The sequence below is a fragment of the Haliotis rubra genome, unplaced genomic scaffold (genome assembly GCF_003918875.1).
Source record: "Haliotis rubra isolate DU_JTF1 unplaced genomic scaffold, ASM391887v1 Scf524, whole genome shotgun sequence".
Classification (NCBI taxonomy): Eukaryota; Metazoa; Mollusca; class Gastropoda; order Lepetellida; family Haliotidae; genus Haliotis; species Haliotis rubra.
The window spans coordinates 313718-327907 of NW_025767218.1; the positions used below are offsets into that span (position 1 = coordinate 313718).

The 14190-nt window shown below is 41.1% G+C and overlaps 1 protein-coding gene across 1 annotated transcript; it reads left to right on the forward strand.

Moving 5' to 3' along the window:
- Nucleotides 1-2698: 2698 nt before the first annotated feature.
- LOC124252777 lies at nt 2699-12837 on the forward strand. Its single transcript, XM_046686434.1, has 5 exons — nt 2699-2732; nt 3402-3623; nt 9778-9882; nt 11860-11978; nt 12266-12837. Exons 1-5 carry the CDS (start codon nt 2699-2701, stop codon nt 12665-12667), a joined length of 882 nt encoding a protein of 293 aa, XP_046542390.1. The 3' UTR covers nt 12668-12837.
- Nucleotides 12838-14190: the final 1353 nt, after the last annotated feature.

Genomic DNA, 14190 nt, shown 5'->3' on the forward strand with positions numbered 1-14190 from the left:
AGGCCTTGCGAATGATCACTTTTGAAACAACGTCCCTGATTGCACAACTAAATCTGATTGCAACCAATCACGAATCCTGAACACTCGCACCATGAAAGGGTCGTATTAGAACAGAGGTTCGTAGGAAGATATGACAAGTAACCTCTGCGGGAAGAGAATGGAGTAATGGAGGCAAAGAACGATTTGAGAGTCATGAGCCGTGAAGGGTCTCTGCTGGATTTTTGCAGCAATGCAAAACCAGGAAAGTGTACAAGATAATTTTGTTATAATTCACAATACTGCTACCGAAGCATTATCATTCTGAATTTATGGTGTCATATACTATGTAGATAATAACACACTGGTTTCCTGCTAAGTTGTTATTAATTCTCCCATAACTACGTGACATACTCGAATTTAATGGGACAATCAATCATATTAGACACTATAAATTTCGATTGAAAATGCGTCTAATTTTATGACCGCTTCACTGCGCACGTATACAACACTGACGCACTAACCACCAACTAGTGGCTTATATAAAGAAAACCTAGTTTTTCAAATACGCACAACCATGCCAGAAATTGTTTGTTTTTAAATTTGTGTTTCTTTATCATTTCTGTGAAGTACAATAGAAAAGCAGTCCGCGCACATAGTAATTGTGATTTTGTAATGCGCCTTTTCCACATGCATGTACGAGGCACAAAACGCTAACACACAATCTGATTATTATTACCCCGGATAACCAAAGCTGTAAGGCGCTAGAAGGTTACTAGTCACATCCCACCGGTTACCGTTTTCTGCTGGGTGATCAGTGGCAAGTTTGAACAAACTCACTAGCCTAAGGTGAGACCACATGTATCACGTATGCTTTGTTATGGGGCAGGACTGAAGTCCTAGAAACTCTCAGGAGTCAAGCTGCCAAACGCGGTCAACCATTCAAGACCTCTTCGCACCCATCGTTGCTTAACTTTAACTGACTTGTGACCTGAGGTCTATGACCAGGACCACACCGTGACCACCACATAACTATCAGCTTTATCTCCCAATGTGCACATATCACTTTTGCCTAGCAGCGACTGGTTCTGTATTTCGTGAGGTGAGGTGAGATGAGGTGAGGTGAAGTGAGTTGAAATGGGGTTTTACGTCGTGCTCGAGAATATTTCGTTCATATGACGACGTGCATGCGTGTGTGTATGTATGTGCGGCTGCTTGTACTAGCCCAGACGAGCTGGTTATATAGTGCTAGCCCACTGAGATACCATGCCGCAGTGAAGCATGAATACCCCACTTAGACACATATACTGACTCCGAGCCGACCAGTCCTTGTTGTACCCATTAATGCCGAGCGCCAGGCAGGGACCAACAAGTACCATATTTTAACGTCTTTTGGTATGACGCGGTCGGGGATCGAACCCGAGACCTTCCGCTCTCCGGCGGACGCTCTAACCACTACACTACGGAGGCGGTCTATTTCGTAGTCTGTGACGTCATTAAACGTTTGAACCTGACGTCAATTAACAGGGCAGTCATACTTGCTTACCGTCTTTTACTGCACAAATGTACATGGATAAATGGATAAAAAGGAATTATTACACTCTCAAGTGTGGCACACGACTTATACGAAACTGGTGCAAAATTGTGTATTGCCGAAGCTCTCGCCCTTTCAATACAAAAGTTCAAACACGTCGTATGAATCGTATGAGTCGTATGACACATTTGCTAGTGTATTTTAAAATCTCTGTTAACGTTATGCGAGACATCAGATGTAGAACATTACATGAATGACAGTAGGAGCGTCTTGTCTGGTAATCAAGTTCAAATTTCGTTACATCTCTTGACGTCTCGTGATGTAGGTTATGTAGATAAAACGGTTGAAGACGGATGACTGTCAAATCCTGTTCAGCACCATGCACAAGTTTGTAGCAGTTCTGTTTCTGTGTATTTTGCAGAGTAGGTCTCTGTCGGGGCTTATCATGCCCACGCCGAAGCCGCAGGTTGCAAAACTGATCTCACCATCCCCTCAAAACTCGTGACCCAGCTTCAGCAGACTGTCGCCACACTCCAAGCCAGCAATGTACAGGCAGCTGCGGACATAACCTCACTGAACAACACAGGTGGCATCCCTTAAGCTTGGTAAGTTAATACTTAGTGCAGAGAGAGGATGAGTGAATTTAGTTTTACGCCGCACCCAGCAATATTCCAGCCATGTGGCGGTGGTCTGTCAATAATCATCGAGTCTGGACCAGACAACCCGGTGTTCAACAGCTTGAGCATCGATCGAGTTAACATGTTAATTATTCAGAAGTCAATAACACTGACTGACTGACTGAGTTTAGTTTTACGCCGCTTTTAGCAATTTTCCGGCAATATCACGGCGGGGGACACCAGAAATGGGCTTAACACATTGTGCCCATGTGGGGAATCGAACCCGGGCCTTCGGCGTGACGAGCCAACGCTTTAACCACTAGGCTATCCCACCGCCCGAAGTCAATAACATACTGTATTGGAGGTAATTAACCTGACAGAGATCCCAATATGAAACAGATGTCCCTGTTCTAGTTCAGACTGATACAGCAGTAGACACCACGCCTGTTGACGTTCACATGTTGATTTTGTTTGTTGTTTAATGTCACACTCAGCAATTATTCAGTATATGGCGGAGATCTGTAAATAAACGAGTATGGAGCACACAATCCAGTGATCAAATATTCCAAGGATGGGAGGCATACAGTTCTCTGAGGTTCAGTGGAGTATGTTTTTTAACCAAGATTTCAAAGAGTGTATTCCAATTCTTGCTCAGAATTTATTCCACCAAGGCTACAACACTCAACGCTTTGAAGTTTTATGGTAGATGTTTGGAGGGCATTTCCTGATCTGAAGCAACATCAGTGACAAAGGTGATGTCCGATTTAAAGGGTTTTGCCACTCCTGTATCCATTCAGAAATAACTCACTACATGTACATTTCCGCTATATTAAGTTCATGATCATAAAAAATTATGTGTTTTCTGTAATAAGGGCAGCATTTCTATTTTCTGTGTTTCTCCGCCCGACCGACCCTTCTAATCTTATTGCCGACACACACACACACACCCCAAAAATTTTTTAAAAAAAATAAAAAACACACACCAAAAAACAAACAAACACCCCCCCAAAAAAAACAAAAAACAAACAACAACAACAACAAAAACCCAAAAAAACAACAAGCAAACAAACAAACCCAACAAAACAACTTTTGTTTTCACTCTCCTGAATTTTAGTCATATCCTCAACAACGTTGGCTCTGGTTACAATATGGCAGCAGGGACGTTCATTGCACCAGTCTCTGGAACCTACCTGTTCTACCTAAAGGTGGACGTGTTAACGAGGAACGCTGAAATCTTCGTCTTTATGAAGAAGCTGGGACCTTCACTGCACCAGTTTCTGGAACATACTTGTTCTACCTGGAGCTGGACGTGTTTACGAAAAATGCCTACATGTTCGTCTTTACGAAGAAGTCGGGAGGACTGTTCAAGTCAGCCGGGTACCAGGAAGCGGGTGATTCTGCTGTAGCTGTTCGTCATCAGGACAAGGGAGAGGAGGTTGGTGTGATACCAGAGCAGCCGAACTATTACTATACCACACCTGCTCATTACTTCGGTGGTGTGTTGTTGACAGCGGACTGATCCTTTGGAATGTTGGAAAATACAACAAAGCAAGGTAGCTGTTCAATATCAGCTGCATGAGATACTCTTTTGATTATGAGACATTTTCCAAGTAGCCTTTTGGAATGACTGTCTGTGAAACAATCCCTTCAGATACCTGAAATAAACGTCATACATGAGTATTGTCTGTTTGCAGTGAAAACGTACCGGTGAATTTCACTTTAAAGTGAGTGAGTGAGTTAAAATTTAAAGTCACATCGGTAATATTTCAGCCATATCGTAACTAAAACAAGTTTAGAATTCACCATAAATACATGTAAATTATAAAAACCTGTCACCGAAGGACAATAAAACCATCTAGAATATCACAGTATCAAGAAATAAAACTAGCATCTCTCTCTAAAATTGGTTTTTAAATTAGGACAATACAGTATAGAAATGGGCTATAGATCGCCAACAACTGAAGGTAGATCACCATACCAGGGACCATGGGGACTTACAGTGCTGTTGCTACCTGCATGGACCCTAGTTGTATTTACACCATCCCTTCAGCCGTCGGCGATTGTAGGAAAGTGAAGCCATAATTTAATACAACGAATATGCTACGATTAAAAGTTCGGTAGAGCGAAATTGACCTTAAACGTTTTTGGACTTACGTACCCTCTCAGGAGGACAATATTTTTACTGTTTATTAACCCCCTTTGAGGATACAGCCACTAACAATCGAAGTTGATAATCTAAAACTACCAATTATAAAACCTTACCTATTTACAAAACATATATCAAAATTTATTTAACAAATCTATCTCTTTTAAAAAAATCAATAATTAAAAGATAATTAACATTATTAAAAAGGTCCTTTACTGTTTGATATTGAAATATTTATCCCTTATGATGGAGAATTCAACACAGTCAAGCAGGATATGCTTGACAGTGACTCTCTCATCACAAGGGATACAAAACGGAGGATCCTCGCCTTTCAATAGATATACATGAGTATATCTTGTGTGACCAATACGACATCGTAGCATGATGACCTCTTCAAATCTGGACTGACAACCCAAGTAGGTATAACCAACATAGGGTTTTATTTCATGTAATTTATTAATACCTACTTGGGTGTCCCACTTCTTCTGCATCAGATCACGGATGTACGATCTAATCAGAGCTTTGTAATCAGAGTATGGAATAAGAAGTGGTGTCACAGATTCTTGAGTGCTGCCTTAGCAGCAAGATCGGCCATGGTGTTCCCAGAAATGGCAACGTGGCTGGGTAACCAACAAAAGACCATGTCGTATTGGCCAGAAGAAAGATCATTATATATAAAGTGAAATTAAGATTGCGAATCTTCATAATTTTACCTTGCTAACTGAACATTTAAATCTCAGAATTTTATTTAACTTAGGATAAAGTTGTTTAACAAAGACCATAGATCCATATCGCTATTATTGGTTTGTATTACAAGGGGGCAAGCGCAGTAGTTGGACTAATAATCATAATGTGTCCATTTATATAGCGCCAAACTCCACACTAGGTATGCTCATAGCGCTAACAATCAAGGCACAGCACATTATTACCCCGGATAACCCAAGCTGCCTGTTAGGCGCTAGAAGGTTATAGTCACATGACTTTTTCCCACCGGGTACCCTGCTGGGTGAACAGAGACAATTTTGAACAATCTCACTTGCCTAAGGTGGGACCACATGTGTCACATGTGCTTCGTTGTGGGGCAGGACTCAAGTCCTAGAAACTCTCAGGAGTCAAGCTGCCAAACACGGTCACCCATCCAAGGACTCTCCGAGCTCGACGCTGCTTAACTTCACCGATTTGTGACCTGAGCTTTGAGCACAGGACCACGGTTGGAACAGTGAAACAAATGCACGTACGTTAACTGAGACCAACCGAACTTGATCTCGGTGTTTCATTTAATGTGCATATCCCCTTGCAAACAGACTATAGAATTTGTGTAATCGCTGAACATAGTAAACACATACTTCATCATGTTTCTCTTTGATGTATGCGGCAAACACACTGCTATCAATAGGGCCTGTAAGTCTCGCGAGGCGCTACTTCCGGTACTAAGCTGGTTCCCGGCTCTCTTTGCACGCGCCAACTTGCGCTATGCGAGATGGGAGCCAAATTACTTCCGGTACCAGAGTTCAAGTGACAAGCGTATATTCAAGAACCAATTCAGGTTCCAAATTACGCGACCGCCAAATATGACTTTACTAGACCGGACCAAGTGTGCAGCCATGCTTGACTGTCACAGCTGCTGACAGTCGTAATAGTTGGCTAGTTTAGGGGTGGTTAGATCGGAAATTCCTGCAAGAAGTATCGGCTCCTTACTGCCAAGTGACAACCATAAGAGCATTCGAAAAGGTATGAAACGTTGTTTGTCACCGAAAGTATTAAAGTCTCGCGAAATGCCGTGACCTACATACGGGCCCTATTATGGCATACTTTCGGGACACCAACTCGGTCAGTAATGGCAGAGTTATACCCCTCGCTGTGAGTGAGCTAAAACCAAACTTCACTGTGTTTCAGGAAAGATGCTATGAGCTGTTCTTTACTGTGTGAGCAATAAGTCATATTTTATGAGGAAACATGCCTACACCAGTTAAACAGTTATCAGGAGCAAGATGGCTCCCTTTATAATCAGATGTGACATGGATATGGGATGCAACTGAAGTGCCTTAGACCTCTGCAGCCCATTTTGGCTCCATTAAGTACTGGCGGGTGTGTCTTGATTTGAAACGTAGTAAGTCGATGTGGGAGTACAGCCATACATGAGGCATGTTCTAAACGTTGACCACTAACCCTTCGAACATGGCACGGAAACATATTCAGGGTGATTCGGGATGCAAACCTGATCTTAGGTTCCTACTCGCATAAGATTCAAGTCAAAACAGTCTCGTTTCCTGTTGACTGGGTTCTGTCCTATTGCGCAACTTAGTACAATAACAAATTCAGAATTTTGAGACCAACTCATTCAACTGAATATATAAATATTAATCAGTATTTTTGATACATCTAATCAATTGTGTATTGCAACACTACGCTCCTTCTAATCCTTGTAAACACGTCGAGCAGCGTGCTCTGTCGTACAGCGTGCTCTGACAAACGAAAATCTGGAAATTGAGGAAATCTCAAAACGAGGCTTGGCCGCAAGAAAAGTTTGGCGGTCGGGTACGGACTTGATATTATATCAATCACATTGTAAGTTACAAAAATACACTTATTAAGCGCAGTGAGCCAGATGAATTGTGAATCATTGTGCGACTTCTTCAAAAAGGGGCAGTATGTGACGTCTTAGTTAACGACATGCTGCCTAAATCTCGACATAAAAAGTAGAATTTTTAAAACAATAAAATTAAAATCAGTTTGTAAATCCCATTTTCTTATGAAACAAGTAATTGGACTTTAGTGTAACCATAGTTGTTTGTAGTGTCTCTTTTCACTTTCACAAGAGAAAATTCGGATGGGTTGAAAAGTAGGTCTTTGTCTGAATTGGTTAATAAGACTCATGTTTTGGTTTCTCATTTCAAGGAATACATTTGTTTAGCAAGATTTTTACAGGATTATTTGTAGAATGTGTTTGATGATTGATCCCTTGATTGGTCTCTGATGTGTTCAGCTACACAGTTTACTTGGAAATGCATTACAATATATGCTTTGTAAAAAGTTAAATACTCCTCGACACAAATTGTCTATGCATGACTATAATGGCATGGACATTGGCTAGTGGTGCCACGAATAGACCAAGCAGTGCACCGTCGAAATGTTATCGTTCTAAGGTCAACCCGAAGGCATGTCCATTCCTCTTTTGTACTGGTTTCAAAAGCCCCTTCAACATCCGTAGAAAGAGATGTGTCCAGGACATGTACCACCAAATCCCTGTCTCAAAGATCAGCCACAATGCTTAATACTTCACTGAAGGACCTTTTATATATATTCACAGTAAATATTTAAGACAAACGGAACCAATACCATGTGGATTCGCCAAAACTCAGTGGATTTGCTTGAATGTTTAGTCTCAGAATCAGTTCGAGTTCATTTCTGTCAAATCATTTGATTTTTCAACTAAGTACTGCACAATGGAGGAGTTGTGAACGTGGTGAACACTGATATACTTATGTATCTATCGTCAGAGGTTCAGGGTTATTTGCCAAAAATGAAAGCAAATGTCATTTGAAGAAACTAAGAAAACAATAGGTATAAGGCTGGACTTCCCCACTGATAACATCTTTGCAAAATTTTGCGGGTTAAACATTCTAACAAGAAGTAGGCATTCACCAGTTCCATTATAAATTCACGTGCATTGGGTATTGGTGACGACATCCGATCGCGAACAGCCTTGTAGGCTTCATTCGTATCGTTGGAATAATGTTGAAAAGGAGGTCATAGCTGGAGATAATTGACCAGAGCTCCAGATAAGTTTTTTTAAGTCATTGAGTTATGAACTCGCTTGTGTTCATCTCAATTGGGTATCCTAATTTTCCTTTGAGTAACCAAATAAATTGTACTCACCTCACTCAAATTCAATTGGGTATTTTGCCATTTTCCATTAATTTTAAAAATATAATGAAGTTTAAATGTTAATGTTTGTTATTTATATTTGATCTGTAATATGAGAAACGCTAAGAAAGACTGCAAGTTTTCAAGTTCATGCCCTGAAATAGAACCTCTCAGTATACCTCAGTTATTTTATCTATCCACCGGTACGCAAGCTAAGATTTGGCATTTTTGTGTGTACGCATGTAAGATGACATTTACTGAGTATTTACAAAAATTCAAGCGTACTTGTACGCAATAGACTTAAAAGGAATTGTGTTTTCACATAAATATTAGCGTAATTTACGCAGATACGCAGATTATCTGTACCTCTGATTGACATAATTAACAGTTGTGTTTTTTCAAGGATGTCTGTCGTCATGAGAATTTGCTAAAGCTTGATAAACGGATAAAGAAATAATGTATAACAGCATACTTATTTTACGAAACTTGTGTTAGAATTCAGGTATGATTCTTACTCAGGAATCACAAGATGTCTGACGCTCGTTTCGTAAAATCAGTATGACAGTCACACTTTCCCATGTAATTGGACCTTTACCTGTGTGAACGTATGTAGGTGTCAAGTTGATTCGTCAATCCAACGTTTGTTAAATCGGATGATTTCACTGATGACATTACCGTTCGGATATACACTAACATAACACTAACAATTTTAGTCGGGTAATTATGTAAATGATATTTATCATGGGACCCTCTATATATTATCGCGGTAGTTAATGTTATCGCTATCAGGATTATGAACACCAACCGATTTTTGGTATTTTTTTAGATATTTCTAGCTTACTGGTGTTGAATCTTCATTTCTGTCGTAAATATTGTCGTATGCAGTCACTATCTGTTCAATTCGATCGCGGCGATCCAACCTGTCCCGCGGGAAGCGGGAAGGGAAGGACTTCAAGCTGCACATGCATGTGAAACACTTTTTTGACGTTTACTTACTTACCACAGGTAACAAATCTTATCCATCCGCATGTGTATTTATATCCCAAATGCATTAAAGCAGGTTAAATGTCGAAGTTTATTTTGCAATCGTTGAAAAGTAAAAAAACCCCCCTCCCCCAAAACCACACACAAAAAAAACAAAACAAAAAAACCTCAACCCCCCCAAAAAACACTAAAATCCAAAACAAACCCCAAAACAAACAAAAGAATAACAACAACCAAAAAAAACCCACACAACAACAGCAACAACAACAAAACTGACAAACAACAGCAACACACAAACAAAACAAAAACAAAACAGTTTGAGTCATTACCAACAGTGTGGGCAAAGAAATCCCCCAGTCTGTCTGACAACTCTGATGGGTGTACAGAAGGTAAGGTGTGTCCAGTGACCACACTTGTCACACTGTGCCCACTTACCTATGACATGGTTGACACAGTTCTTCAAGTCAGGAGGAGAAAATTTTCCACAGACACAGCAGTTGTTAGATTCATCCTCGGACATAGACATGGTTTCATCATCATCATATCATCATCATCATCATCATCATCATCATCAGAGCTGACAACATAAAGGGCTGATGGACCTGGTTGTGGACTTGGATTCTTGACTGATTGAACTTTGTTTTGTTTTTCAGAAGTCACAATCTTTGAATCGGAGATCACTATTTGTGATGACTTTGATGTATTTGATATCTTCAGAATGTCAATGTTCTTCTTCATTATACCTCCTCCAAGGAATGGTGGGATACATTTCTTCGTTGGTTTCTTATCAGTCGTTGTTCATTGTTTTGGCCTTGGAAAAGTCATCGCATTTGTCATCATGCTTGTTGGATACATCAGTAGGAGTAGCAGAAGAAAAGAAGTTGCTGTTTCAGGTTGTGATTCAGTGGCATTTCCTGAATGATTTTCCATGTCATTTTGATCTTTGTAGAAATCAGAAGGTGCCTGATTATCTAGGACTTTAGATCTTGAAAATGGATAGACAACAGGAAAGCAGAAGGTAAACTTTCTGCACATGTATGGCATGTATGGAAGTGCAGTTAGCAGTGCAACATTATACTTTGATATTTCCATTCCTGGATATCTGTGTAGGTGGTTTTGACAGGCCCTGTGATACATGGACTTGAACGGCCCAAATACACCAACATCCAAAGGCTGTCTAACATGACTGGTGTGAGGAGAAACGATATAATATTTAGCCCAGTCAACCAACATCATTGATGTGTGGGATTTGTGCTCATCAAATATGATCCCTGTATGTTTCACAAAGTGTTTTGTCAAATAATTAAAAAAGACATCGGTATTTGACCATCCACTTTCAGACATTTCGCCATCAGAATAATCTTGCTTCCATCTCTTACCAGGAAATATGAAATATTGTGGAATATAGTTACCTCCTCCAATTATTGTGACAGTTGATGATCTTGGAGATGTTACTGCCTGGGGCTGAGAGTTGGAATGACACACAACCTTAGGTGTGAGTGCTCTCTGTTGACACCTGTCTCGTCAATGTTATATATTCTTTCTGGTCTGTCTTTAAGATTTTGAACTGAAAGAATACCTGACAATTCTTTGTAATAACTGTCCAGGACCACCCTTGAAGAGTACTGTGCTCTCATTAGACTTAACTTCTGAGGTTTGGCAAGTTTGACTTTACGCCATCTTCTCATAAATCCATAAAACCAGCAGTCGCTCAGTGGTTTGTTAGTTGCTTCCTTCTTACCAAGTGAGTGAGCATAGTCGGCTGCAAGGTACTGCGCATTTGACTTGGAGTAGCTCTAACCAACACCTGCCATGTATGGTGTATGGCTGACAAGGTCCTCCTCCTCTCCACAACTGAAACGTCTGTCTGGTCCAGAGAAAATCTCCAAAAGGATGTTACCACGTGTACGGTCTCTGAGCGTTGACTCAGGCACACCATATTGTCTGGCTGCACGGTAAACTGCCAATCCATTCTGAGTAGCATCAAAAGCAAGACGAAGACCACTTGGCAAATACAGCTTCCTGATAGTGGTCAAACCAATGGATATTTTAGTATACTTACGATTAGACGGGATATTCTGCAGAAACAATCACTTTTGACGGAGCGATGAACTCGTTGACATAATTTGCATATATAAACAACCGTCAGAGGACGTGGTATTTCCGCCTTGCCGATGTTTTCACGTGCCGCGATAATAGAGAGTCCAAGTATACTATTGTCAAGGTATATTTCGGTTCATAGTAACTGCTATTTCAAAAAAAGGATGTCGGAATGTAGAGTTCAAACATGCCCATGTATTAGGAACTATGTGTTTGATTTAAGTCTGCTAGATCACCTCGACGGTATTCTATTATCTTTAACATGAACTACGTTTGTAAACGACTCAACTTGCCTGTGTGTCTAGAAGAAGACTAAGACTGTCGTGGTGTCACCTATATCATGGCGAACTAAAGGGAGATAAGCTATTTCTCCCATTGTGCATATTAACTCTCTTTACGTTATGAGAGACAACAGATGCGGAACATTACAAGAATTGCAGTAGGAGTGTCTTGCCTGGCGACATCTCGTGACATCTCGTGATGTAGGTTATGTAGATAAACGGTTGAAGACGGATGACTAACAAATCCTGTTCAACACCATGCACAAGTTTGTAGCAGTTCTGTTTCTGTGTATTTTGCAGAGTAGGTCTCTGTCGGGGCTTATCATGCCCACGCCGAAGCCGCAGGTCGCCACTGATCTCACCACCCTGTCAAAACTCGTCGCCCAGCTTCAGCAGACTGTCACCACACTCCAAGCCAGCAATGTACAGGCTGCTGCGGACGTAACCTCACTGAAAACACAAGTGGCATCCCTACCCAGTGCAGAGAGAGAGAGAGAGAGAGAAAGAGAGAGAGAGAGAGAGAGAGAGAGAGAGAGAGAGAGAGAGAGAGAGAGAGAGAGAGAGAGAGAGAGAGAGAGAGAGAGAGAGAGAGAGAGAGAGAGAGAGAGAGAGAGAGAGAGAGAGAGAGAGAGAGAGAGAGTCACCCCATTTTAATTCAGAAATTACTGACAATTTTGGGTTATCTTAAGTTCAAATACACGAAAGAATAGCAAAGAAATGTAAAGATGTGTAGGTCAACTGAGCCCTTCTGTTTTTGTACTGTATTTCAGCATCAAAGACCGTGTCATTCCATGTGTGGAGGCCATCAGCTGACGCTCGCACCAGCAGTGCTGGGTACGCTCCCCTGACGTTCAACCGTATGGACATCAACGCTGGATCTGGCTATAACATGACTGCTGGGACCTTCACTGCACCAGTTTCTGGAACATACTTGTTCTACCTGGAGGTGGAAGTGTTTACGAAAAATGCCTACATGTTCGTCTTTACGAAGAAGTCGGGAGGAGTGTTCAAGTCAGTCGGGGTACAGGAAGCTGGTGTTGCTGCTGTAGCTGTTCGTCATCTGGACAAGTGGGAGGAGGTTGGTGTGATACCAGAACAATCAAGCTATTACTATGCAACACCTGCTCAGATCTTTGGTGGGGTCTTGTTGAAACCGGACTGATTACTAACTTATTAACACTGTACATCAAGCTCGTTAATTGTATGTACTCAAATATCCTCCATGTATATATTGTCCTTGTCCATGTTGTGTATCACTTGCTTGATAACGATGTTTGCATCTACACCGAAACGTCCCAACCATTGTAATAAAGATGTTGTCTAGCCATAAAACGTCGTTCCTTGGTTCCTGTTCATCATACCAGCTTCTATTTGCCACTCAAAGAAGACACGATGCTGTTCAATACCAGCTGCAGCATTCTATTGACCCTCTCGATTATACAGACATACTTTCACCATTAACCTTTTATAGAGCCAAGTCAACTGGAAAAGAAGGACAGCCAAACCATCATCCCTTCAGATATTTAAAATATACGTTATATCTGAGTAATTTTTTAATTAGAACCTGCTGTACACAGTAAACAAAACTTTATTCAAATACAAATGATGATTCTCTTTGATTCACATAATATCCTAATCTGGTCAGTCATGAGTTGCGCCACTGGGGCTGAATGAGCTTAAACACCATCGTGCAGTGTTTTGAGAATTTCGAGGACATATGCCAAGTTGCGTTTGAAGGAAATAAAACATATCATACTGTATGAGCAGTTACTATTAATAGTTATGGATGTCACACAAGAGTAGACCAGTTTATGTCATGAGTTCTTGTTATCAGTAACAGTGAATGAAGTAGCCTCGTCATTTAGTCATTTTCGCACCATTGAATACGAGTGGGTGAGCCTAGTTTAACCTGGCTTGGGAATTGATTTGTTTTCTGGCGAGTAATGCTGATGTGGGAGGAAACCTGTGTTATACGTTAACTCTATTAGGGAACAGGGTCGCGATCCAAAAAGCATTCATAGCGCTACGAAATTCGTAAGCTTATGGTAAACTAAGTAGTTACGACAGGTCGCCGTACGCTTTGTGGATTGGGACCTAGGCAGTCACAGAAACCTGATCAGGATGAGTCAGGATTTAAACCAGGAACTTAGGTTCCTTACACACAAAAGATCGAACCCGGTCTTCGGCGTGACGAGGCAACGATTTAACCACTAGGCTTCCACACCGCCACCGGTAGGTTTGAAGTCAACTTGGCGATCAAGATCACAGGCTGTGCTGCCATCCAACTGATCTAAAGCCAACCTGCTTAATAAAAATATGTCGACACTTTGCATCACAGCTTAAGATAGGCTTCCCAAGGGCAAGAACATACATATACATGCGACGTTGTCAGCAACTAGATCAACACCTGTGTGTTTCTCATTTGGTTTTTACATTCCACTCTGATAGTTCAACGTTGAAAGTATATTTCGCCTTTACAACTACAACAGATCCTGTTTATGTGCTTGTGGCTGTCCAGAAAGGAAAACATTTATCTACCACTATCACTAAAACGCCACATGTGCCAATTCGTAGGAAGACCTTTCGAAATGGTATGTCCCTGTCTGCTTCTAGAGTTGAAGACCCAATTTTCTTAAAGGAGCTGACTAGCTATGCTCGAAACGTTCGTAGCCGTACGAACTTCTT